The sequence below is a fragment of the Heterobasidion irregulare genome (genome assembly GCF_000320585.1).
Source record: "Heterobasidion irregulare TC 32-1 unplaced genomic scaffold scaffold_09, whole genome shotgun sequence".
Taxonomy (NCBI): Eukaryota; Fungi; Basidiomycota; class Agaricomycetes; order Russulales; family Bondarzewiaceae; genus Heterobasidion; species Heterobasidion irregulare.
Window position 1 is genome coordinate 1,652,601 of NW_009258205.1, and position 23,627 is coordinate 1,676,227.

The 23,627-nt window shown below is 63.5% G+C and overlaps 13 protein-coding genes across 13 annotated transcripts; 8 read left to right on the top strand and 5 right to left on the bottom strand.

Moving 5' to 3' along the window:
• Positions 1–1,631: 1,631 nt before the first annotated feature.
• Positions 1,632–2,229, bottom strand: HETIRDRAFT_454282 (uncharacterized protein; the record flags this gene model as incomplete). Its single annotated transcript, XM_009551977.1, has 2 exons — positions 1,632–1,666; positions 2,085–2,229. The coding sequence occupies 2 exons, from the start codon at positions 2,227–2,229 to the stop codon at positions 1,632–1,634; spliced, it is 180 nt and encodes a 59-aa protein (XP_009550272.1).
• Positions 2,230–2,305: 76 nt separating this feature from the next.
• On the top strand, positions 2,306–5,283 carry cpm97 (cytochrome P450 monooxygenase 97). The gene is made up of 14 exons (XM_009551978.1): positions 2,306–2,397; positions 2,472–2,806; positions 2,923–3,014; positions 3,068–3,221; positions 3,282–3,368; positions 3,420–3,534; positions 3,590–3,753; positions 3,811–3,997; positions 4,053–4,089; positions 4,146–4,258; positions 4,321–4,387; positions 4,449–4,571; positions 4,637–4,747; positions 4,819–5,283. The coding sequence occupies exons 2-14, from the start codon at positions 2,766–2,768 to the stop codon at positions 5,010–5,012; spliced, it is 1,485 nt and encodes a 494-aa protein (XP_009550273.1). The 5' UTR covers positions 2,306–2,397; positions 2,472–2,765; the 3' UTR covers positions 5,013–5,283.
• A 224-nt stretch (positions 5,284–5,507) lies between these two features.
• On the top strand, positions 5,508–6,344 carry HETIRDRAFT_241805 (uncharacterized protein; the record flags this gene model as incomplete). Its single annotated transcript, XM_009551979.1, has 4 exons — positions 5,508–5,543; positions 5,599–5,845; positions 5,904–5,992; positions 6,057–6,344. Coding segments are annotated over 4 exons (660 nt in total), but the record flags the coding sequence as incomplete, so codon positions are not given.
• Positions 6,345–6,820: 476 nt separating this feature from the next.
• HETIRDRAFT_242993 (uncharacterized protein) lies at positions 6,821–7,473 on the top strand (the record flags this gene model as incomplete). The annotated part of the gene is made up of 2 exons (XM_009551980.1): positions 6,821–7,164; positions 7,248–7,473. Coding segments are annotated over 2 exons (570 nt in total), but the record flags the coding sequence as incomplete, so codon positions are not given.
• A 241-nt stretch (positions 7,474–7,714) lies between these two features.
• On the bottom strand, positions 7,715–8,119 carry HETIRDRAFT_165480 (uncharacterized protein; the record flags this gene model as incomplete). Its single annotated transcript, XM_009551981.1, has 1 exon — positions 7,715–8,119. The coding sequence occupies one exon, from the start codon at positions 8,117–8,119 to the stop codon at positions 7,715–7,717; it is 405 nt and encodes a 134-aa protein (XP_009550276.1).
• Positions 8,120–8,729: 610 nt separating this feature from the next.
• HETIRDRAFT_181117 (hydrophobin-like protein) lies at positions 8,730–9,238 on the top strand (the record flags this gene model as incomplete). The annotated part of the gene is made up of 3 exons (XM_009551982.1): positions 8,730–8,918; positions 8,976–9,137; positions 9,197–9,238. The coding sequence occupies 3 exons, from the start codon at positions 8,730–8,732 to the stop codon at positions 9,236–9,238; spliced, it is 393 nt and encodes a 130-aa protein (XP_009550277.1).
• A 542-nt stretch (positions 9,239–9,780) lies between these two features.
• On the bottom strand, positions 9,781–11,159 carry HETIRDRAFT_326386 (uncharacterized protein; the record flags this gene model as incomplete). Its single annotated transcript, XM_009551983.1, has 5 exons — positions 9,781–10,053; positions 10,144–10,229; positions 10,302–10,631; positions 10,710–10,847; positions 10,910–11,159. 5 exons carry the CDS (start codon positions 11,157–11,159, stop codon positions 9,781–9,783), a joined length of 1,077 nt encoding a protein of 358 aa, XP_009550278.1.
• A 127-nt stretch (positions 11,160–11,286) lies between these two features.
• Positions 11,287–12,510, bottom strand: HETIRDRAFT_68327 (glycosyltransferase family 2 protein; the record flags this gene model as incomplete). Its single annotated transcript, XM_009551392.1, has 7 exons — positions 11,287–11,562; positions 11,655–11,849; positions 11,910–11,935; positions 11,997–12,072; positions 12,127–12,161; positions 12,218–12,317; positions 12,392–12,510. 7 exons carry the CDS (start codon positions 12,508–12,510, stop codon positions 11,343–11,345), a joined length of 771 nt encoding a protein of 256 aa, XP_009549687.1. The 3' UTR covers positions 11,287–11,342.
• A 95-nt stretch (positions 12,511–12,605) lies between these two features.
• On the top strand, positions 12,606–12,836 carry HETIRDRAFT_244356 (uncharacterized protein; the record flags this gene model as incomplete). The annotated part of the gene is made up of 1 exon (XM_009551984.1): positions 12,606–12,836. A coding segment is annotated over one exon (231 nt), but the record flags the coding sequence as incomplete, so codon positions are not given.
• Positions 12,837–13,208: 372 nt separating this feature from the next.
• On the top strand, positions 13,209–18,469 carry HETIRDRAFT_479463 (uncharacterized protein; the record flags this gene model as incomplete). The annotated part of the gene is made up of 21 exons (XM_009551985.1): positions 13,209–13,378; positions 13,497–13,656; positions 13,739–13,901; positions 13,961–14,095; positions 14,151–14,235; positions 14,323–14,734; positions 14,789–14,818; positions 14,881–15,238; positions 15,367–15,558; positions 15,646–15,876; positions 15,939–16,070; positions 16,124–16,185; positions 16,244–16,454; positions 16,509–16,664; positions 16,724–17,034; positions 17,097–17,410; positions 17,472–17,615; positions 17,702–17,826; positions 17,898–17,987; positions 18,052–18,181; positions 18,252–18,469. 21 exons carry the CDS (start codon positions 13,209–13,211, stop codon positions 18,400–18,402), a joined length of 3,762 nt encoding a protein of 1,253 aa, XP_009550280.1. The 3' UTR covers positions 18,403–18,469.
• Positions 18,470–18,474: 5 nt separating this feature from the next.
• HETIRDRAFT_454290 (uncharacterized protein) lies at positions 18,475–19,944 on the top strand (the record flags this gene model as incomplete). Its single annotated transcript, XM_009551986.1, has 3 exons — positions 18,475–19,265; positions 19,328–19,833; positions 19,910–19,944. 3 exons carry the CDS (start codon positions 18,475–18,477, stop codon positions 19,942–19,944), a joined length of 1,332 nt encoding a protein of 443 aa, XP_009550281.1.
• Positions 19,945–20,105: 161 nt separating this feature from the next.
• On the bottom strand, positions 20,106–22,669 carry HETIRDRAFT_68332 (H+/Ca2+ exchanger Vxc1-like protein). Its single transcript, XM_009551393.1, has 12 exons — positions 22,348–22,669; positions 22,208–22,291; positions 22,026–22,137; positions 21,917–21,961; positions 21,816–21,844; positions 21,617–21,740; positions 21,392–21,553; positions 21,108–21,300; positions 21,000–21,049; positions 20,706–20,941; positions 20,501–20,616; positions 20,106–20,441 (listed from the first exon to the last, which is right to left on the bottom strand). The coding sequence occupies exons 1-12, from the start codon at positions 22,595–22,597 to the stop codon at positions 20,325–20,327; spliced, it is 1,518 nt and encodes a 505-aa protein (XP_009549688.1). The 5' UTR covers positions 22,598–22,669; the 3' UTR covers positions 20,106–20,324.
• A 206-nt stretch (positions 22,670–22,875) lies between these two features.
• HETIRDRAFT_388372 (uncharacterized protein) lies at positions 22,876–23,575 on the top strand (the record flags this gene model as incomplete). The annotated part of the gene is made up of 5 exons (XM_009551987.1): positions 22,876–23,004; positions 23,067–23,091; positions 23,156–23,264; positions 23,354–23,433; positions 23,497–23,575. Coding segments are annotated over exons 1-5 (396 nt in total), but the record flags the coding sequence as incomplete, so codon positions are not given.
• Between the last annotated feature and the right edge of the window lie 52 nt (positions 23,576–23,627).

Genomic DNA, 23,627 nt, shown 5'->3' on the forward strand with positions numbered 1-23,627 from the left:
AGATTCTTCCGATGGCTTGGTTGCCGCGTCGGCACGAGCGAATCCATTCTGTCGGAGCTTGAGACCCCCCTTCTAGATTTTGGAACTGGAAGGGGGGCTCCCCCCCCCTTTCCAGTTCAGATTCGCCCATTGTAAACGCGTTTTTTTGAACTCCGCTTGAACCTTGTCGTCGCTATCCTGCGAGCTAAGGCGAAAACACTGACACAGACAAGAGCTTCGCTCCATAACACCTAATCATCATTGTGATACCAGAGTCTAGCAAAACCAAGTTATCAAGATCCACTGCATATGCCATTATCCAATGTTATCGAAGCTGAACAGTAGATGGTGGGCTTGTGGTGTATCTGCGGTGGACTTATCCGTGCTGGCTGCACGGAGGCAGATCGTGATTGAAGCTCCGCTTATATCAAGTGCGTGGGTTCACCAAGTCATAGATGGTCTTATGGTTCTGTAAGATTTCTAGTTTCAAATCTAAAACAAGGTTCGACTCCGATTTATTAATCTAGAACTGCTCCAAAACCTGTGGAAATGCATCCAGTATCGAGCAAATATATACAGCACTTTCGGAAATGACCAGCGGCTTCTAAAGCAATATTGTGTTTCAACCACCGGCAACATGCTAGTAGAGAATGATGGATCTCCGACCTACTTCCATATCAGATCAACCTATGCCATAAGTGTCCATCCCCCACGATTTCAGCGTAGAGTATAAGATGAAATTAGCTACCTCACTCGAAAATTGAACGCATATATCGAATGCCAGAAATGTCAATGCAGACACTAAAAAATTGAAAGCAGAAAGCGCAGAATACGGATTATTATCAAATCGATAGAGGGATCGCCAATGGGATACTGACTCGTCACATAGTTCACTTGACGAGTCTGGTAGATAGCGCTGAACAGACTAGCATCTGCTGCACGGACGGAGTCCATGGTCGGCGGAATAGGGAGGGAATCTGAATTCAGAGCATCTACTTGGCTAAATACGAAGTCAGTCCAAATCTAATCTGCAGCACGTGGTGAAAACGGTCCCACTTGTACATCATAAAATGAAAAGCGGTTCACTGCTCACCCGGAAGCTCCAAGCGCCAGGATCATGATCCTTGAGCATCAGATCGACGATGAACAAGAAGACTCGTTGGTATTGAAGATGGCCCCTTTCGATGTGGCGGCTTTGGACTAGAAGAGGCCCATCAGAAGACCAACACCGGCGCATATGGTAGCGCATCGGCAGGCTGCACAGTGCGTCAGCGTGTTTTGATAGATCATGATGCTCTTTGAAGGAAGCTCATTCTGAAACATACTGAAGACAACCTGCAGCCGATCATACGCCTGGCCCCTGGGACAGAACCTGTGGCTCAGTTCTTGCAGGTCGGGAACCACAGCACTTGCGTAGAGCTGTCCCTCGCCTTCTCTCTATCAGTCGTTGCGCGCGATGGGATTGCATACGCGAGCGTAATTGTAGCCCAATCTATCGCAATACATTTTATCGCCAGCACAAAGCTCAGGTTAGAGGAAGAAGCGGAGAGCAGAATGATACCTCTCTACTCCTCTCTCTCCTCGCGAAATTCTTGTCAGCCGGTATAGACCGATGACCACATCCTGTTGGGGCCGATAATGTGGAACAACACTCACTTTCCGCGCTTGTCTGGGATATCGTTCAGCCCTGCGGTCGACATCATGACCTCGTGAGCGACGCACAAATCCATCACTTAGACGAAGTTGCACCGTGGGCACAGTCAACATGATGACTCGGACGTCAATGAGAGACGAGCCCACGCACTGCGATGTAGAAATGCAAGAGATGGGCACCAAGTTCCGTCCCCTCGATAAGGACGATGATGTGCGTGCAGCCATATTGCTACCTTAGACAGCCCTGGCAGCGATACGGATGTGTGACGGAGGATCCAGTTTGATGAACCTTGTGGTATAGCCTTGTATGCGTCCTCGAGGTTCGAACCGGCTTGAACGAACACAGAGCCTCCTCGCAGTCGTAACTTCTGCGCGCATGACACGTAATGAGCTGCGCCGCACCCCTCATCGTTTCCCCGCATTTCCCCACCATACAAAATCCAAAAACTCACCCGAGTCGTGCGATTTAACGACGCCGACTGGGTCCCGGTCCTCGCACCCGGGGGCGCGGCGCTGGCGCTCCCCAGGTCCGGTGGGGTTCCTGGCCAAACCTGGCCGGACACGGATGAGCCTTCCCGTCGGAACCGCTTGTGACATCACGCCTATGTCACAACCCCGAGGACGGCGAGGACTTGGAAATTGGCTTTCGCACTGTAAGCTACGCGCATATACTTTCATTTTCGTCCCTCGCCAGGCGACAAACAGTGGAGAAGACCCCAAGGGAGCAATGCTGGATAGAGGCATCTCAGCCTTCCTGCTCTCCTGGTAAGCTTCATCTCATTGGATGTCCAGCCGAAATAACGTAAAATACAGGTACCCATGGATCTTGCCGGGCACAGTACAAACCTGCTTGATATGTGATCGCTGGTGTTAGATGTCCTCATGGGTGTGTGATATGATGCATGATGCCTTTGAAGAGAAGGTACGTGCGCCGTTGCTGTGTTCGGCGCTCATACGCTTCACAAGAGCATTCTGATTTCTCACAAGAGACCTTCCTGATCCCGCCTCAACTGTCTTCGGAAATTCGAATGGAGGCAAACGCGTTGGGAAAAACATGGATCAACAGCTTCTGCGTTGTCCTCAATCTTATCCCTCTATCTCTACATTCTCCCATACGTGACCAAATCCCTTTCATGGCGCTCATTATCGCTGTCTCGTGTTCGTTTCTTGCTCTGTGCGTGTTCAAATATGTTAGGAGTCTATGGGTACGTGCAACTCGTTAATTGACATCTGTTCACACATTCAACAAGCCATTCCACCCCAGAGGGTTAGCTTCATGCCCGGTTTCAGACCCATGTTTTCTCCACTAAGTCCTTTCGGTGCCATCTTCCCCAACAATCGTGCCAATCCTGGCAGTTCTTGGTCATGGAGCTCAAAGACATGTGATCAACTACGGTCTCGTCGAGTTTCTACATGCTCATGTGCGTTGTTGCAGCGTACTTGAACCACACTCGTGATGTTATATCGATGGTCCCCATCTTTCCGGGAACCCCTTGTTATTATACAAATTCTGTGGACGTGATGAAGCAGATCCTCGGAAACGAAAGCAAGTTGAACCTTGTCAAACCACAAGACTTGACTCTCGCAAGGTAACGTTTCCGCAGGGTTACACGACCCTCGAGTCTTCTCAAGTTGGCGCAATATCGTAGAATCCTGGGCGACAGCCTTTCGTCGGCAAGTGGCGATGTTTGGCGACGACACCGTCGCGTTGTGGCCCCAGCTTTTACCAATAAGATGTGGGCCACACTATATTCGTTTTGCTATCGTCTGCTCACTCTCACCTTCAGATTTTCCTCCGTTTGGAAGGAAGCTAGAGCGGTCTATGACCAGATGCTTCAAGCAGAGGGCTGGAGCCTTCAAACAGATATCATGTTTGTGGAAGCCCACTCCTTTTTACTCAAGGTGCGGCTTCTGTCCACTTGTCCATTGTCGTGAAGATCACCTGAACGTCACGCAGTTCACTTTCATGATCATCTCGAAATGTGGATTCGGATTTGCCACGTCCTGGTCTCCGCCTGAGTCGGGCGCCATGGCTTTTCCGGAGGCTCTCCGCGTGGTGTCAGAGATCATTGTGCCCCGGATGGTCCTTCCGTCTTGGGCTTACAAGCTTCCTGTGAAAAGGTCGGCCGAGGATCTCTATCTCAGAAGTATCTCATCGTTCTATCTTCTCTCTTCCAGTCTACGCAGGATCGGGGATGCCTGGTCGATTGTTGCATCGTTCATATCGGCCTCGATCGATACAAGGAGAAATGATCAGATGGACGGGGCCGACTTGGACGATGCCAGCTTACCAGGCGATATCCTCAACCGCCTCGTGGCGTCCAGCCTCGGGACACAGAAGTACTCTCTCAGCGAGCAAGAAGTGGTGAATACATGCCCCTTCTATCGTGCCGCCAGATCTGACAATCACGCGCGCCCAGGTTGCCAACATGTTTTCACTCATGTTCGCGGGCCATGGTGAGTCGCGATTCCCTCGCGATGTTTGTTGCCCCAAATCGAATGGTTCATTGCAGAGACCACGGCAAGCGGTTTGATGTCGACCTTTGTCTATCTCGCCCTCTACCAAGATGAGCAGGACAAGGCGTTTCAAGAGGTCAAGGCGGCATTCGGGACCCATAATTTATCCGTGCGCCTTGACTTTCGCCTGGTCGGATGCTATTCACTGACGTGGCTCTCGGCCTCCTGCAGGAACTCATCGACAGCAGCCAGTTGAGCCGCACTCTTGCCTGCTTTCTGGAGGCCCAAAGGCTCTGCCGTGAGCCAGCGCGACCGATACCGCGCCCGCGTGCTGCTCATTCCTTCGTCACCTCCCACAGCCGCTGCCTTGTTCTTTCCCCGGGAGATGACCGAAGACGTGCCGATCGCCGTCGCCCGCCCGACGGCGTCGACCGTCGTGCTCAAGAAAGGCGCCCTGATGATTTTCGACCTGATCGCGATGTGTGAGCGCCGTCTCTCGATTCCGGCGTGGCACCACAGCTCGGTACTGAGATCTGGGGGCGGGCAGTCCGCAACCCATACCTGTTCCAGGACCCGGACCGGTTTTGCCCCGAGAGGTGGATCGGCGCCTCCGAGCAGGAGGTCGGGATGTTCGGGATGGGCCCGCGCGCCTGCGTAGGTGCGTGTGTGCTCTCAAACGCGAGCGGCGTGTCTGCGTTATTCAAGGGGATCGTGAATGTACATGTCCAGGGCGCAAGTTCGCGCAGGTCGAAGCCCTCGCTATCCTCGCCTCGTTCCTTTTCGACTGGAAATTCGAGCCCGTCCTGGGCGAGGGTGAGACTGCGGAGAAGTATGAAGAGAGGGCGATGGGCTGCGCGCGCCTCTCGGGGACTGCATTCACGTTTGACCGGATTCCGTTGAGGCTTGTCAAAAGGATCCCCTGAGGTCGGTCACGGCTCAGACTCATACCCTCTTGTGCCCTGCCCATGATCGCTGCGGAATTCTGTTCCCTCCGTCGCGTCACTGTCACTACGCTTCATTTGATCATCCTCGATCTCTGAACTCGTTGGACGGCTGTATACCATGCATTCAGTGTATCCGACATGCATGTGCTTGAGGTTATCTTAGCTCTTACTTTCTGCCCAATAGGGTTTGTCGTGAGCCTCGAGGAAGATGTCGTACTACATTTAATATGCCATCGGCGATGGTACAAGTAAAGCATCTGATGAAAGGTGTCGAAACATATGGGAGGACATCAATGTCGGTGGGCGGCAGGGGATGAGAGCATCACATGATCTTGTGACGTCAGCGCAAAGCAAGGGGTGGAGAGCGCCTCCGCCTCCTCTTCCGCCTCCTCTCCGCCGCCCACCATGTCCTCCTCGCTCCTCCAGGGTCTCCTCAAACAGAACGCCGCAGAGCAGCGCACACCGCCCTACGCAGACAGGGACGACTCGGACGACGAGCTCGTCAACGTCGTACGTCGCCCGCTCCCATCATCCCACGGGGCCCGAATCGTGATTGCGCCCCCAGGTCTCCCTCCCTGGCACCCCTGCGCGCTCGCGTCCCTCCTCGCGCCCGCCGTCCCCGACTAGAGGAGCCGCCGCCCGCCCCCTCCCGCGCCCCCTGCACCTCTCCGCGCGCAAGTCTCCCGCGGACCCCCTGCGGGCGTTCCCCACGGAGATCTCCCAGCAGATCTTCAGACATCTCGCCATCCGCGACCTCGCCGCCTGCTCCCGCGTGTCCAAGAAATGGCACAAGAGCCAGACGCTAAACTACGGTGCGTTTCGTCGCCTTCGGCCCTCGGCGATCGCTCGTGCTCACGATCGGGGCGCCAGTCTGGTTCCAGCACTACAGAAAGGAGAACTTCCACGACGAGAGCCTCCCGCAGGGCAAGTGGACGAAGCGCGAGTCGAAGCAGAGCTGGGTACGTCTATCTTTCAGGCCTGCCTGCCTAGCCAAGCCGGCTCTTACCCACGCGCGATCCGCAGATCGCCATGTACGCCCAGTTCGTGCTCAGCCGCTCGCCGCCGCTGGGCCCCATGCGCCCCTATTCGCGCTCCTCGGGCTACAGCACGCCCACCGCGTCGGGGCACCAGACGCCGCGCGAGCAGCGGGAGGAGCGGTGGCGGCTCGAGGCGGAGGCGGTGGATAAGCCGGGCAAGCTGGAGATGCGCGAGATGTACAAGGAGCTGGGCGGCCGCAAGTCGAAGGCCAAGACGAAGCTGGGCGGGACGGCGGGGGTGCGGGACAAGGGCGGGTGGGACGCTGGCTCGGACGATATGTGGTAGCCAGGACTGAGCGTTTGTCGGAATTGTACGATGCAGTTGCTTTCCCGAGTCGATGGCCCTCGTTGAGCGCCCGCCGCGACCTTCCTTGTCCTCCTCCCGCCCGCCCACCTGTGTGCCTCTCTCCTCCTCCCTCCTCGTCCCTTGATCTCGTCCATGCGCCGCGATTTCTTGCTTGGCTCTGCCGGCCGCAACGACGGAGCCCCTGCTCGTCGCGAGTCGGCCAACATGCCACTCGCGATCCCCGCAGGCCCCGTCCGCCCCGCCCCACTGAACGTCCCGCACGAAGACGTGCTGCAAGACATGTCCGCCCGCCTCCGTGCCACCCCGCAACACGGCCTCATCATGACCACCCTCCCCTCGCCCCCCCTCCTACTCGTTCGTGTCTACTCTTCCCGGGCGCCAAGGAACACATCCTCGCCACCCCGGGCTTCCCGAAGCCCTTCATGCCCGATGCCGCCGCCGACATCGCCGATGTCCCTGGCGCGGGCAAGGGCGTGCTCGCCGTGCGCGACCTCGCGCTCGGCGAGCTCATCGTAAAGGAGCGCCCGCTGCTGCTCGTGCCCCGCGAGATCCTCTACTCCCGCGCCCCCGGCGCCACCCACCCGGACGCGCCGCTGCGTATGCTCGTCGACCAGACGATGCCGCCGGACGACCGCGCGCTCTTCCTGGGGCTCCATCACTGCAAGTCCGCAGACCCCGCGGACTACAGGGACATCGTCGACACCAACTCGCTCCCCGTCCCGAGCCTGCCCGGCCACGCGCTCGAGCACCACGCCGTCTGCGCCGCCGCCTCGCGCATCAACCACAGGTACGCGAGCACCTTCCTCGTCTCACTCGCTCTCACTCTCTCTCCGTCCCTCCGCTTTACTCACGCCACGATCGCCCGCGCAGCTGCTCCCCCAACGCAACCCACTTCTGGGACCTCGAGTCTTTCTCCTTCGAGTTCCGCGCGATCCGGCCGATCCGCAAGGGCGAGCAGGTCACCATCTCCTACCTCAACACCCGCCTCCTCCCGCGGCGCGCGCGCCAGCAGGCGCTCGCGGACAAGTACGCCTTCCGCTGCGCCTGCCCCGCATGCAGCCTCCCCACCGCCGACGCAGCGGCCAGCGACGCGCGCCGCGCGTCCCTCGCAGCCTCCGTCCCCCCAGACGCTTCTGACGCCTCCGCTGCCGCCGTCGCCGCCGCCGAGGACGCGGAGCTCCGCGCGCGGGCCGCAGACCCCGCGCTGCCAGACGACCACATCACCGCGCCGTGCCTGCGCCTCGTCGCGCTCCTCGACGCGGAGACGTGGGACGAGGACCGCGCGCGGGCGCCGCTGCTAAGGCGCCTCGTCGTCGCGCACTGCGCGCTGCGCGACGCTACGCGCGCGAGGGCGTGGGCGCGGAGGGCGGCGGAGATGTGTAGGGCGTTTGTGGGCGGGGATACGGGGTGGGGTAAGGTCGCGGAGGAGCCGCAGAGGACGGTGTAGTGGAACCTGCGCGTGGCCGCCGCCGCCGGGGCGGGGGATGGTGCGCAGGCGGGCGAGAACGGTTCGGGGTGAGATGCGCGTTGTGTTCGTGTCGTGAAACGAAGCGTGCTGTTCCGTTCCTTTGTAATTGCTCTCGTACGATCCGTGTCTCTCCTTGTAGCTTCCCCAGAATGAACACCTGAGCGCCGAGCAGCGCGCGCGTATACGCGCATGGCGCCGATATCGGGCATGGTTTCGTTGCAGACGCAGGAACCTCCACTAGTACGTATCGGTACACCGTGGACAGACGCACCATCGCGTGCGCGCGAGAACCCCCAATTGTCAGGCGTCGCGCGCCGTGCGTGATCAGAGCAAGCCCGCACGCGCGCACACGCGTCGACCTGCGGCCGGCGATGCTCAGCGTCTAGAAGGACGTGACGTCGCCCAGGGGACCGCGAACCTCCCCGTCCCCTCGTCCTCCGCTCGCATCGTGCTGTGCGGAAGCGGCGTGGCGGGAGGCTTGATGTGCACCTTTGTAGCGGCTAATGCGGTGGGTGCTGGTCTCCCTCTGTGGTGGTGCTGGTAGGGGGTGGGGGTGGGGGTCCTCGGACGTCTCGAGGTCGATGCCATGGCTCGCTGCTTGACCTTTCACGATCAGCTCTCGGGAGTGTGGGCGGACACTGGGCTGGCAGCAGCAGCAGCAGCAGCAGCCAGCGCGAACATGGAAACCTCGGCGTCGTGCTCGGGCCCACACACGCTCCCACCTGCCGCCAACCCGCCTGCCCGCACGCCCGCACGCCCGCTATAAAAGCACTTACACGCACCACTCACCTATTACCCCAGCTCCCCAGCAATCTCCGCACACTCTTTCGCTCGACCGAACAGCAGCCCCACCCCGCTCACCTGCACCCACATCCATTTACACAATGTTCGCCCGCGTCCCCACACTCTTCCTCGCCTTCTTCCTCTGCCTCGCGTGCGCCGCGTCCGCGTCCGCGCACCCCGCAGCCGCCGCGTCCCGCGCAGCCGCCAAGCCCAGCGCGACCACCAAGCCCAGCCAGAGCGCCGCCGCCTGCAACACCGGCAGCATCCAATGCTGCAACGCTCTCCAATCCGTAAGCCCCCCCCCCCTCTCCCCCTCCCACCCTGAATCTGATTGGTACCCCCCGCAGGCCGGCGCGCCGGGCATCAGCGTCATCCTCGGCCTGCTCGGGATCAAGGTCGGCGACGTGAACGCCATCGTCGGGTTCGGCTGCGCCCCGATCACGGTCGGCGGCGCGGGCGCGGGCGCGTCGTGCGCCGCGCAGCCCGTGTGCTGCACCGGCAACAGCTTCGTGAGCGCGCCTGTCCGTCCGTGTGTTCGACCGTGAATGCTGATTGGCGATGGTGGTAGAACGGGCTGATCAATATCGGGTGCACGCCCATCAATATCTGAGTATTGCCCGCGCTCGTGCTCGACCTTGATGTGGGGGCTTGAGTGCCCATTGTTCCAAGGGCGGCGCACGTAGGGGTCGTGGTTTTTATATCCTTGGTTTGATATCTGTATGCAGCTATGCCGGACGATTTCTGCGAATGTCAGCTTGTTTCAGTGGTATCACGCGCGTCATCGTGAAGTGAGAGGCGAGGAACGTGACTGGGCGGCTGCGCCGCTCCGCCTTGCCCAATCAACAGGTCGGTTTCGGGAGTTAGTGGCTCGGCGACGCGATGGATCAGTCGACGGTGTGTTTGTAACGGACAGGCCCTGGGGTGGTGCGAGTACTGCTTGCCACTCTGTCCGTCCGAGCATGGTACCGGGTCTTAAACGAGCCAAGTAAGACGCTCGTATTTCATGCGACGTCCAACAAGCGACGCGTATAGCTCGAAGACATCATGACTCGCAAAGCAACACGCAACCAACACTCTATCCCACAAGTACACCAGGCCGTCAGTTCAGGACGCCGCACACGCATGCAAACGAAAGCCGAACACTCACCTCGATCAACCCAGCGATCCCCACACCCTCTCCGCAACCTCCTCCAAGCCTTCCCTCCACCGCGCCCCACCTCCGCCGCCCGCCCCGCCCAGCAGCGCATACGGCGCCCCCGCGTCGCCGCTCCCGCTCACCTCCGGCGCCAACGGCAGCTCGCCGAGCACCGGCACGCCAAGCTGGCGCGCGGTCGCGTGGAACAGGTCCGACGAGCCGAACAGGTCGTGTCGGACGTCGCACGACGGGCAGAGGAAGTAAGATTGGTTGAGGAGGAGGCCAGTGATCTGGCCCGCGAGAAACAATAAAATAAGATAAAATAAGAGAGTGAAAACAAGATTAGGGACGGCGACGCGGAGGTGGAGGATGGTGCGTACGGGGACTCCGACTTTGCGGAACATCGCGATGCCCTTCCTAACATCCGCGAGCGCGACGTCCTGCGGCGTCGACACAATGACGGCCCCTGTTTCCCCCGCGCGCAGGGGCGCGCGACGTCAAAAAGGCGGATGCGAAGCGAGGCCGCGCGGAGACGTACCGTCTACGGCGACGAGCTGGCCGAGCGTGAGCGGGACGTCGCCCGTGCCCGGCGGCATGTCGACCACGAGCACGTCGAGCCCTGTCCCCGTTCCCGACCCAGACTCGGACCCGGACGCAGATGCGTCTGTGCGCGCGCCGAGCCGCCAGTCGACGTCAAACAGCAGCTGTTGGACTGCTTTCTGTACCATGAGGCCGCGCCAGACGACGGGCGTGTCTGCGCTCGAGCCCGCGCTCGCGCTCGAGCCAGGTGCGGGGGTGGATTTTGGGAGGAGGAAGCCCATGGACATGCATGGGATGCCGTGGTTCGTGAGCGGGACGAGGGCGCCGGCTGTGCGTGCGTGCGTTCGCGCGAGACGTGGGCTGGTCAGTGGGGGCTGGGGCGCGGGTGTGAGGAGGGAATGCGCACCGGGCGTGAGGTGCGGCTCGTCTGCGCGGTCGAGGCCCATGAGCTTCGGGATGGAGGGCCCGAAGATGTCGAGGTCGAGCAGGCCCACCCGCAGCCGCCGCTCCCCAGCCCTCATCGCCAGCGCGAACGCGAGGTTCACTGTCCCACGTCGCACGTCACACGCGGCACGACTCGTGAGCAACGACGGGCAGCGCACGCACCTGCGACCGTGCTCTTCCCGACGCCGCCCTTCCCGCTCGCGACGACGAGCACCCTCTTCACGTGTGGGATTGGCCGTTTGGCGACGGGTCCGCCTCTGCGCGGGAGCGAGGGGGGCGCGGGGGCGCCGGCGCGCGGGAGACCCTGGGCTGGGCAGGTCAGCGACGCAGTGCGCGGTGTGTGTAGGCGCGGGCGTACCAGGGGGTTCTGGTGGTGCAGGGCGGATGAGAGGCTGAAGAGGCGGGCGGGCATGAGAGGCGGGGAGGGCATCGTTGGCGGTGGTGTCCGTCACACTTCAGGGTCGAGTCTCCTGCAACACTCGACTCGACGCCGTTTTCGTCGCAGCTCACTCGACCAAAGCACTCGTCGCTCCGTCTTTCCTACGAGACTATTTTTTTATCACGAGTAATACACAGCGAAAACAAAACACGCGTGCTACACAGAGGTGAACAGCGCCCAGACGCCCCTCGCGTACTGCACGACCTCGTCCGCGCCGAGCTTGCTCTCCCCGAAGAGCCGGTCCACGAACGTGATCGGCACCTCGCCGACCGTGTACCCCAGCGCGCGCGCGCGCACCATCATCTCCATCTGGAACACGTACCCCCGCGAGACCGTCAGCGTGATCACATGGCGCAGCGCCGCGACCTTGTACAGCCTGCGCGCGCGCGAGCCCAAGCACACGTCCAGGCCCACGTCCATGTCAACGGGCGTTCGCGCGCAGTGGTGGCGGGCGAGGCGGGGACTCACCGGAAGCTCCCCGTGAGGTCGCTCACGCCGGGGCTGAGCACGGTGTCCGCGAGGAAGTTCGCGCCGCGCGAGACGATCTTGCGCTTCAGGTCCCAGCCGTGCACGCCCCCCGGCTGCGCGCCCGGCATCGCGGGCGTCGCCGTCGAGCGGTAGCGCGTGCCCGTCACGATGTCGAGGTTGTGCGCCCGCTGGAGGCTGCGCGCGCGCCGGCACACCAGTTAGCGGGCGAGGGAGGCGGGAGAGAGCCGGACGCACCGGATGAACTGCGGGATGAACTTGGGCTAGACGGCGCGACTGAGCGTCGGCGATGTGACGACTGGCGGCGAGCGGGACGGGACGTACGTGGTGCGAAAAGTCGGCGTCCATGATGATCACAAAGTCCCCCGTGACGAAGTCGAGCCCGTGGATGTACGCCGTCCTGCGCACCGTCAGGCCACGCTGCGGCGGACACGATCAGGTCGTGAGCACGTACCCGAGGCCGAGTTTCCCGGCGCGCGGGCGGAGGACCTGCAGAGGTGATTTGAGCGCGGGACGGCGCGAGGGGAGCGGTGGGGGCAGCTTACGATTTTGTCCTCGCCGTAGACGCGAGCGAGCTCGGCGGCGACGACCTGCGTGCCGTCCGGGCTGTTATCGTCGACGACGATGATCTCCCACGCCAAATCACTGTGTGCTCGCCGACCACGTCAGCCGCCGCCGCCGCTGCTCCCCCCCGCGGAGACCTGGGCGCGCGCACTCACTTTTGCTGGAAGACGCGTGCGAGGAGCCATACGACGACGGGGAGGTTCTTGCGCTCGTTGTAGGTGGGGAGGATGACGGAGTACTTGTGTGTGTCGGGGGAGGAGAAGGCGCCCTGCATGCTGAGCGCGGCGTCGCTCTGGAACGGGTTCATGTCCCCGCCGCACCCGCACACCGTCACGTCTCCTCCTCCGTCACACCCGTGACCCGCGTGACCCGTCCCCATTCATGGCCGACGCCCTCAAGCCCCTCCTCCGCCGCCCCCTCCGCGTCACCATCGCCGACGGCCGCATCTTCCTCGGCACCTTCGTCGGCACAGACAAGGCCCTCAACCTCCTCCTCGTCAACACCGACGAGTTCCGCCTCGGCCCCGCAGAGAACCCGCACGGGCGCTACGTCGGCCAGGTCATGATCCCCTGGCCCAGGATCGTCCGCGTCGAGGCGCAGACGCCGGGCTCCAGCGCAGGCTCCGACGACGCGGACGCAGACGCCCGCGCCGACGACGATGAGGGGCTGTATATGTGAGAGGCACGTCCTCTCGCGCTCGCACACCGAGCACCGCCTGATGAGCTTGCGCAGTCGTTTCTTCGATGGGGTTTTCGCTCGGGTCGGGGTGTAACACGTGGGACGGTCTGTTTGTACGATGGCTGGAGAGATATCGTTCGCAGTGCAGAGCCGCGTCGCGTCGAGCGTCGAATATTTATTAGCGTAAATACCAGAACCGCGTGCTGACAAATCGAATCCTCCTTGTCCTCGCCGCCGTCCTCTGCGTCGACGACGCCTGCCACACGCACCCACACGCACTCGACGTCTGCCACCATGAGTCCGACGTCGCCAAAGGGCCCCCAGGCCCCGCCCGACGACTTCAACCACCAGCTCGCCATCAAGCTCGCCCGCGCGCTCAACCTCGTCAACCCCAACGACCTCCTCGCCACCCGCGTCACCGACATCGCGCGCACCAGCTCCGAGGAGGGCTTCCTCAAAGGTCAGTCCCGCCCCGCCGCTCTGCTTGTCCCCCGCCCCTCACGCGCCCCTTGTCCTTCGTTCCTCTGCCCCCGCTCGCCGCTCGCCGCCGCGGACAGCCGCAAAATCGTTCGGCAAGTTCAGGGACTCTTTTCTCGCCGAGCTGTACGCCGAGATCGCCGCCCACGCGGCGCAGGAGGCCTCCGGCCACGTTCCGCAGCCCGTGCAGGGCATCACCGTGCACGACAGCGAGGTCCTCGAGCCAGAGCCCGTCAGACAGGGCGGCCTCATGCGAAAAGACTCGGTGCGTGCACCTCGTGCCTGCCCGCCTGCCCGCCTGCCTGACTGACTCTTTGACTCCCTGCCTCACGCACCCTCGCGCACAGCAACACACCTTCCGCCAGCCCGCAAAGCCGCTCGAGCCGCCGACCCCGCGCACGTCCGTGCTCGGCCTCGACAGGCTCGCACACGAGAAGCGGCTCGCGGCCGCACAAGAAGGCAGCCGCAAGCGGCCGCGCCTCGACGACGCCGCCGAGCCCGTCTTCAAAGGTACGCCCGACATCACCCAAACTAGTTCACATCGCTCGCCTGACGGCCCCGCCCGCCAGTCCCCGCGCTCCCGGCCTCGCGCATGAACAACGCTCGCCACAGGGGTGAGGAGACCCCGTCGCACCCCGGCGGCCTCTCGGAGACGGGACGCCAGCGCCTCGAGGAGTACCGTCGGAACAGGGACAAGCAGCGCGGTGAGTGTTTTTCGCTCCTGCCCCTTCGCCGCGCCTCTCATCGATTCTTCGATAGAGGGCATCGTCGCGCGCCCCGAGCCCCGGCAGGATGCCCCGCGCGGGCTCGGCGAGTTTCAGCGGCGCTCTAACCGCGAGCGCGAGTACAGGCGCGACGGCAGGTATCACCACCAACAACACCGTAATGACGACGAGCGGGAGCGGGAGCGCGATCGCGGGTACAGGGATAGTTACGGCGGGAACCGCGGCGGCCGCGGCTGGGAGGCGACGCCGCGCTCGGAGCGCGGCGCGGGCGCGCGCGACGACAACCCGAGCGTGCGCGTGCCGAATGTCGGCTGGGACTCGACGCCGCGCGACCGGCGGGGCGGTGGTGAGAGTGGGGCGGGGTGGGGCGGCGCGCGGGGCCGCCGGTGGGACGCACCGACGCCGCGGGCGTCGCGCGGGGGCAGCCCGGACGAGGGCGAGGGCGACGGCGTGCAGCTTGACGCGCGGGAGTGGGAGGAGGAGCAGATCCGCTTGGACCGGGATTGGTATATGGGCGCGGAGGAGGGCGGGTTGATGGGCGACGAGGAGCATAATCCGCTCGCGCAGTACGAGGATCTGACGGCGCTGAAGCAGGCGGAGATCGTGACGAAGCAGGTGGTACGTTCGGTGTAAGTTTGTCTCGCTGTTGAGCCTCACACCGTCGTTTTGCAGAAGAAGATCTCGGCGCGGCAAGCGCAATATGTACGTTGCCCCGTCCGTCGCCGCGCGCGCTCCCCTCGCTGAGTGCTCTTTTACTTTCCCAGAATGCAGACAACGACCTGTGGGAGGCCAACCGCATGGTCACGTCCGGCATCGCGACGCGCAAGGGCGTCGACCTCGACTTCGAAGACGAGTCCGAGTCGACCGTGCACGTCATCGTGCACGACCTCAAGCCGCCCTTCCTCGACGGCCGCACCGTCTTCACGAAGCTGCTCGACCCGATCAACCCGATCCGCGACCCGACGAGCGACATGGCGATCTTCGCCAAGAAGGGCTCCGCGCTCGTCAAGGAGAAGCGCGAGCAGGCGGAGCGCGCCAAGGCCGCCGCGAAGCTCGCCGCGCTCGGCGGGACTGCGCTCGGAAATATTATGGGGGTTAAGGACGAGGAGGCCGCGGCTGAAGGTACGCCGTGCCCGTTCCCGTTGCTCGATCCTGCCATATTGGACATTCACGTAGCGTCTTGCGTTTTATGCGCGCGCGCCCCGCCGCCCCTGCTCCTGCTCCTGCCTGATGCGCGTGTGCGTCTGCAGCCGAGGCCGAGGCCAAGGCGAAGAGCGGGGAGAAGGAGGACTACAAGGGCGACTCCAAGTTCGCGAGCCATCTGAAGACCTCCGCCGGCGTGAGCGCCTTTGCGCGGAACCGCACCCTGCGCGAGCAGCGGGAGTACCTGCCTGCGTTTGCGTGCCGCGAGGACTTGCTGCGCACGATCCGGGACAACCAGGGTAAGCCCGCCCGTCCACCCTGCCGCCCGCCCGTCCGCCCACCCGTCCGGTGTGCCAGTTGCTGACGCGCGCGCGTGTGGATAACAGTGGTCGTGGTCGTGGGCGAGACGGGGTCGGGCAAGACGACGCAGCTGTCGCAGTTCCTGTACGAGGACGGGTACTGCACGCACGGGATCATCGGGTGCACGCAGCCGCGGCGCGTCGCCGCGATGTCGGTCGCGAAGCGCGTGAGCGAGGAGATGGAGTGCAAGCTCGGCGCGCTGGTGGGGTACGCGATCCGGTTCGAGGACTGCACGTCGGCGGAGACGAAGATCAAGTGTGCGTTGCGCCCTTGCTTGCTTTGCGCGTTGGAGACGACTTGACGCTTGCGATGGAAATAGATATGACGGACGGCGTGCTTCTAAGAGAATCGTTGAACGAGGGGGACTTGGACCGGTACAGCGTCATTATTCTGGACGAGGCGCACGAGCGCTCTCTCAGTACTGACGTCCTTATGGGCCTGCTCCGTAAAAGTAGGCAACGATTTATTTATCGCGTGGCCCTCGCTCATCGCCTCCCACGACAGTATTGTCTCGCAGGAGGGACTTGAAGCTCATCGTGACCTCCGCTACGATGAACGCCGACAAGGTACGTAAACGACCCCTCGCACGCGTCCGTCCAACCCTCACGCCAACAACGCGCTCAGTTCTCGTCGTTCTACGGCAATGCGCCGACCTTCACCATCCCCGGTCGTACGTTCCCGGTGGAGACTTATCACGCAAAGTCCCCCTGCGAAGACTACGTCGACAGCGCCGTGAAGCAGGTCCTGCAGATCCACCTCTCTCTGCCCCCCGGCGACATCTTGGTGTTCATGACGGGCCAGGAGGACATCGAGATCACATGCCAAGTCGTGCAGGGTGCGTGTGTGCGCCACTTTCCACGCACCGTCCGTCCACTGATCGGCCACGCAGAGCGCCTTTCCCAGCTCGACGAACCCGCCCCGCTGGCGGTCCTGCCGATCTACTCGCAGATGCCCGCCGACCTGCAGGCGAAGATCTTCGAGCCGACCAGCGACGGCCGGCGCAAGGTCATCGTGGCGACGAACATCGCGGAGACGTCGCTTACCGGTAAGCCCTCGGCTGCGCGCTTCGTTGTATCGAGGTGAGCTGACGCAAGACCCTGGCAGTCGACGGCATCCTGTACGTCGTGGACGCCGGGTACTCAAAGCTGAAGGTGTACAACCCCAAGGTGGGCATGGACGCGCTGCAGATCACGCCCATCAGCCAGGCGAACGCGAACCAGCGCACGGGGCGGGCGGGGCGCACGGGCAGCGGCTTCTGCTACCGCCTGTACACGGAGATGGCGTACAGGAACGAGCTGTTCGAGAACACGATCCCCGAGATCCAGCGCACGAACCTGGCCAACACCGTGCTGCTGCTCAAGTCGCTCGGGGTGAAGAACCTGCTCGAGTTTGACTTTATGGATCCTCCGCCGCAGGTAGTTCCCCTCCCGCCTCCCTTCGTATATGCCGCGGCGAGCTCACTCGTTCATTCGTCCAGGCAAACATCCTTAATTCTATGTATCAACTGTGGGTGCTCGGCGCGCTCGACAACGTCGGGGACCTGACCCCGAGCGGGCGCAAGATGTCCGAGTTCCCGATGGAGCCGTCGATGGCGAAGATGCTGATCACGTCGGTCGAGTACAAGTGCTCGTCGGAAATGCTGACCATCGTCTCGATGCTGTCCGTGCCGAGCGTGTTTTACCGCCCGAAAGAGCGGATGGAGGAGGCCGACGCGGCGCGCGAGAAGTTCAACGTGCCCGAGAGCGACCACCTGACGCTCCTGAACGTGTTCAACCAGTGGAAGAGCCACGGGTGAGCAGGCGCGCTTGCCGTCGCTGTGCCACGCACGAGTTGATCGGTCGTCTCCGTCTAGGTACCGCGACGACTGGGGCCTGCGGCACTTCCTGCACCCGAAGCTGCTGAAGAAGGCGCGGGAGGTGCGCGTGCAGCTCGAGGACATCATGAAGTTCCAGAAGATGGACATCATCTCGGCCGGGACGGACTTTGACGTGATCCGGTACGTCGCCCGCCCATCCGCTCGTCCGCCGTCCTCCTTTGTCTATCGCGCGCGCGAACCGATGCTGAGACCGTGCGTGTGTGCAGGAAGGCGATCGCGTCCGGGTACTTCCACCAGGCGGCGCGGGTGAAGGGCATCGGCGAGTTCGTGAACATCCGCTCTGGCCTGCCGACGCACCTGCACCCCACGAGCGCGCTGTACGGACTGGGATGTGAGCGCCGAATCGTTGCTTGACTCGTCCCCGCGGAACGGATGCTGACGCTGGCGCCGTCGCACGCACAGATACGCCGTCGTACGTGATCTACCACGAGCTGATCCTGACCTCGAAGGAGTACATGACGCAGGTGACCGCGGTGGACCCGTATTGGCTCGGTACGCGTTGCGTTCTCACGCACGCTCACACACACAAACACACTAACTTTTTCTCTTTGCGCAGCCGAGCTCGGATCCGTGTTTTATTCGGTGCGGGAGAAGAACTTTGACGAGCGTGGGTCGCGGCGGCAGGCCGACCGCGAGTTCTCGAAGCGGGCCGAGCTGGAGACCGAGATGGCGAAGCAGCGCGAGGAGTACGTGTTTCTCTCCCTTTGCGAGCGGTGCTGTGAAGCGCGCGACTGACCGCGCGTCGATGTCGCACAGGACGGCGAAAAAGGCAAAGGAGGAGGCGGAGGCGGTCAAGGCGGCGACGGGGTCGAGCGCCAAGGTGATCGTGCCGGGGACGCCGCGGCACACGGGTGTCGGGGCTGGGTCGCGGGTGACGCAGACGCCGCGGCGGCGAGTCGGGATCTGACGCCTGTTGCTCCAATCTGTATTCTGCGTGTTTCTTAAGTTATAATCTGATTCAGGATCGTACCCGGATGCCATGCGTGTTCTGAGCTCCGGCGCCCGCTTACGGTGCGTGCTGCTCTCCTTCTCCTCCTTGTCCTCCTCCACCATGCGCCGCGGATTTCTGCTCGCCCCCAACGCCCGCAAAGACGCCCCGCGACCGCCCGCCAGCGCGAAAAAGCCTGTCGACGCCGTCAAGGTGCAACGCGTCAAGGACGCCACGCCACTCCCCATCCCGTCGGGCCTTCCCCGTCCACGCGCACCGTCCATGTCGCTCAAAGAGGCCAAAGCAGACGCGTTCGCGCGTCTCCTCGCCGCGCCGAACCACGCCATGGTCGTCACCGTCCTCCCCCCGCCCCCGACCACGTTCGTCTGGCCCCCGACCGCGTGCGCCACCTGCCTCCTCTACCCAGGCGTGAAGGAACGCATCCTCGCCACCCCGTCCTTCCCCACGCCGTTCGCCCCCGTCGGCGCATTCAACATCACCGACGTCCCCGACGCAGGCAAGGGCGTCGTCCTCGCCCGCGCGCACGCCGCGGGCGCGCTCATCGCGAAGGAGCGCCCGCTACCCGTCCTCCCCGAGATGATGCCCTACGACCAGCGCGCGGGCGGCCTCCACCCGGACGCGATGCTCGCCATGGTCGTCGAGAACCACACGAACGCGACCGACCGCGCGTTCCTCAAGAGGCTCACCAACTACAAGTCCGCCAACCCCGCCGACCTCCGCGGCATCGTCGAGACCAACGCGCTGCTCATCGGCACGCTGCCCGGCAGCGGCGATCTCGCGTACGCCGGCGTCTGCGACATGACCTCGCGCTTCAACCACAGGTGCGTCCCACCCCCACCCCCACCCCCGCCCTCGACGGCTCGCGCGTCGACGCCCGCGGCAGCTGCAGCCCCAACGCACACTGCTTCTGGGACCTCGACTCCTTCTCCCTCGAAGTCCGCGCCCCGCAGCCCATCCCCGCCGGCGCGCAGGCGACCATCACCTACCTCAGCACCACGCTCCTCCCGCGGCGCGCGCGGCAGCACGAGCTCCGCGACAAGTACGCGTTCACCTGCGCCCGCGCCACGTGCGCGCTCCCCACGCCCGATGCCGTGCGCCGCAGCGACGCGCGGCGCGGCGTGCTCGCCTCGCTGTGCGCCCCTGGGTTCGACGGCGACGGCGATGCCGACGGCGGCGCGCAGGAGGGGGAGCTCCGCGCGTGGGCGGCGGACGCGCCCGTCGCGCGCGGCGTGCGGCTCGCGGCGATGCTGGACGCAGAGACGCGGGACGCGGACGCGGCGTGGTGCGCGGTGCTGCAGGGGCTCGTGCGCGCGTGCTGTGCGCTGCGCGACGCGGCGGGCGCGCGGGCGTGCCCGATCCGGGCGGTGGTGCTGAGTCGCGCGTTTACGGGTGCGGAGGGGGGGTGGGGTGGGAGGCGGTGGCTGCGGAGCCGTGGAGGACGGCGTGGTGGGGTTTGCGCGTCGAGGTGCCGGCGGTGGGCGGAAGCGGGAGGGGGTCTGAATGTGGGAGTGGGAGCCCGGAAGAAGTCATGTGTAGTTTCGGCTCTGTGCTGTATTAGGCGTTGTTCGTCGTGCATGTTGTAATAGCTCCCCCGTCGTCGCAGCTGTCCTCCGTGCTTTCTAGCTTTTGCAGTGTCTCGTAGAATACCGTCCCTGAGAGCTGCGTGCAATCCGATTCGAGTTCACACAGACAGACGTGGTCTAATCGCAGCTAAATCCAAGCATCTTCCACACAAGCACAACCGGGATGATTCATCTCCTTTCGACGTAAAGAAAACCTGAGCGTATGCGGGTACGGCGACGACGCCGTGGGCACTACGGGTATCAACACTGCAGACACACTCGCGCGACGCGCATGGCGAAACAGGTGCGCTGCCCAGCCTACTCCGCGCCCGCGCCCGCGCCCACCCCAGCGGCGAGCGCCTCGGCGATGCTCTCCCTGCACGCGTCCAACACGCCGATCTCCGCCTGGCCGGGATAATACCACGCCGACAGGCCCTGCGTCGCGCCCCGGCGGTCAGCAAAAAAAAGGTGGATAATCGAAGGCGGCGACGCACGATCATGAGGTAAAAGGCGATCATGATGATGCCCTCCACCCAGTTCGTCTTCGCGTCCGCCGTGATGTAGTTCACGAGAAAGCACGAGCCGATGAGCACCGTCACCTCGAACAGATCTACACGCGCGCGCACGCGCACACCGCTCCGTCAGCCCACCCATTCCTTGAACTTTACCATGACCACGAGCGCCGCGGGACAGACCCACCGAACAAAAACGTGAGCGGGCGCCCCGTCCACCAGCCGAGCAGCACGAGGAACGGCAGCCAGAAGAGCGTGAACTGGATGCTGAGGTCGATCGCCTTGGCCTCCGCGACCGAGTCGGGCGGCGGCGCGGGCTTGGAGCCGAGGAGCGCCTGGAGGAGCGAGCGCGCGAAGTAGACGATCGCGACCGTGCCGTCGGCAGAGAAGGAGATGAGCGGGAGGAGCACGAGGCCGAACCACCTGCGCGGGCCGCGTGAGCGCGCGACTCGAGAAAATGGAGCGCAGGGGGCGGACGCACTCTTCTTGGATGTTCCCCTGCTCGCGCACAAACTCGATGCTCTCGACGAGCTAGCGCGCGCACCGTTACCCCGATGAAAAGCGCACGGAGCCAGACGAAGAGACGTACGAATTCCGCCATGACCGCCATGATCGCGACCGTCACGGCCAACAAAACGACGCACCCGACCGGGTTCACCTCCGGCTCCGCGTTCGCCAGCTCGCGCTCGCGCTCGATGGCCTCCTGCGGCGCGCCGGCCGGGAGCCGGAACGCGTTGTCCTGCCCGGGCGGGTCGTGCAGGTAGAAGCGCGAGCAGACGTAGCTGGTTTCGACAAATAAGGCAACACACAAACACGCCAGAAGGCATAGTCAGCGAGCGGCGGGTGCGAGTGGGCGACGGGACGGGAGCGTACACCACGAGCAGGACGATCGCGAAGCCGCGGCTGAGGCGCAGGAAGTCCGCGCGGAGCGCGTCGACGACGACGCCCCCTCCAGACTCGCTGCCGTCCGCGTTAGTCGTCAGCCCCTGGTCCAGGGCCGCAAAGAACGCCGCGGGCACGACCAGCGCCAGGACTCTACGATCATATTCCCGTCAGACGCGCTCAAGCAGCGAGGGGGTGCAAGGAGGGGGGGCTTACCCGAGGGTGAGGAGCGTGTGGTTGAGCTGCGTGCGCGTCGGGTGGAGCTGCTGTTCCCAGATCCGCGCGCCGCCGACGAGGAAGGCGGTTCCTGGCACGAGGAGGAGGTGGAGGAGCACGACGCCTGCGGGACGCGTCAGACGGGCTCGGACGTGCGCACCCGCGGCGCAGCGCGGTGCAGCAAGGGGAGCGAGCGTACCTGCGATGGTGGACTGCAGGAGCTTCAGTCTGCGCGGCGCGAGATCAGCGTTGAAATTCTAAGATGTGGCATATACGACGACGAGGCGGCGTGGCACGTACTCGCACTTCAGGAGCAGGATGATGGCCAGCGTGGCCTCGACGGCGCTGCACGAAGCGGTCAGTCAGTCAGTCTCGTCTCGAGCGCGAGCGACGATATGAAAAAGAGCACTTGTTCAGGGTCACGACGATGAGGTCTCCGAGATCCTCGCCGCAGTACAGCGCCAGCTGCTCGCCGCCCCAGTCGAAGAGCTTCTCGAGGGGCACTATGGACAGGAACGCGACTATCATAGGCGGCGCGTCAGCGCGGCGGTCAGACACGACCCGTCGAGCGAGGAAACTCAGGGTGTTTACATGCGAAGGCGGCGCCGTGGCCCCAGGACTCGTGGTACCGCGCGACAAAGGCGAACGGGATGAATATCAGGAAGGCGTTCAGCCCTGTACCCGTACCCCGATGAGCGACGGCGTTGGTTCCGAGACGACGGGGGGCGTACAAGATGAGAATACGATGGCTTTTGCGCTGTCGGCCCAGCCCACCTTCTTCCTGCCTCTGCCCTTGAACCGCGCCCAGAAACGCGCCATGCCGTTGTGCTCCGCATAGGGCGCACCGTGGCTCAGTGAGCCCGCGCGGTGGGGAGGCGGGGGTGCAGAGGGAGACAGCCCGTGCTCCGCTCTCTCTAACGACGGGGAGTGCGGCTGTCGAGGTTTTTCGGACGCGATGAGAGCGCTGGCGTCGCCTGGCATGTCAGCTTCGTGTCCCTTGCCGCAAGTCGTAGTGTCGTGCGAGTCGGTTGTGGGGAGCGAAGATGCTTTGACTATGAAGGGGGTGTCAGAGCGAGCAAGGCGCAAGGACGGACGCTGTGTGTGAGATCCGGCATTTTATGATATGAAGAGGTCTTGGCGACTTTGTTGGCGCGGTGGTGCACTGTCCTGCCCGCCTTACGTACTCGACACCGCCCACCGCCCACGCCTTGCTCTCTCCTCTCCTCTCCCTCTCCCTCTCCCTCTCCCTCTCCCTCTCCTCCCTCTCCCCGCTCATTCATCCACAATGTCACGGCAGGACAGGGCAACCACAGAACGGCACACAAAGATCCTCCGCGAGCTCGTAAAGCGCCCAGAAAACAAGACCTGCTCAGACTGCAAACACAACGGTCCGTCCCCCCACCGCCCTCTCACCCGCCCTCCCACCGTCCTCACCCTCGCCACCGCGCAGATCCCCGCTGGGCCTCATGGAACCTGTAATGCCCCCCCTCTCCACACTCACACCTCGCCGCCGACGCTGAACCCCCGCCCGATTGACAGCGGCGTATTCCTGTGCATCCGCTGCTCAGGCATCCACCGCGGCATGGGCACCCACATCAGCAAGGTCAAGTCCATCGACCTCGATACCTGGACCCCCGAGCAGATGGAGGTACGTCCGCGCCCGCTCACCCGCTCACTCGACTCGACCCGATCCGACCCCGCCTGCATCGCGTGCGCGCATGCCCTCCCTCTATCTAGTCCATCACGAAATGGGGCAACCGCAGGGCAAATCTCTACTGGGAAGCCCACCTCAAATCCGGCCACGTCCCTCCAGATCAGTACGTCCCTCCCCTCCTCCCTCCCAATCCATCACCCCGTAACACACACACCCGCACACACAGTAAAATGGAGTCCTTCATCCGCTCAAAGTACGAGTCCCGCCGCTGGGCAATGGACGGCCCGCCCCCCTCCGACCCCGCCGTCCTCGACAGCGGCGCCCCCGCGCCCGCAGCGGACCCCCCCGCGCCGACCG

Bases quoted from the DNA above. Each gene is read 5' to 3' on its own strand.
- cpm97 (XM_009551978.1), top strand. From the start codon at position 2,766: ATGGCGCTCATTATCGCTGTCTCGTGTTCGTTTCTTGCTCT. The intron at 2,807-2,922 runs GTGCGTGTTCAA...GCCCGGTTTCAG, and splicing joins TCGTGTTCGTTTCTTGCTCT to ACCCATGTTTTCTCCACTAA. The intron at 4,090-4,145 runs GTGAGTCGCGAT...GGTTCATTGCAG, and splicing joins ACTCATGTTCGCGGGCCATG to AGACCACGGCAAGCGGTTTG.
- HETIRDRAFT_68332 (XM_009551393.1), bottom strand. From the start codon at position 22,597: ATGCCAGGCGACGCCAGCGCTCTCATCGCGTCCGAAAAACCTCGACAG. The intron at 21,845-21,916 runs GTACGTGCCACG...CGCGCCGCGCAG, and splicing joins ATCCTGCTCCTGAAGTGCGA to ACTGAAGCTCCTGCAGTCCA. The intron at 20,442-20,500 runs GTGCGTCGCCGC...GGCGCGACGCAG, and splicing joins TCGCCTTTTACCTCATGATC to GGCCTGTCGGCGTGGTATTA.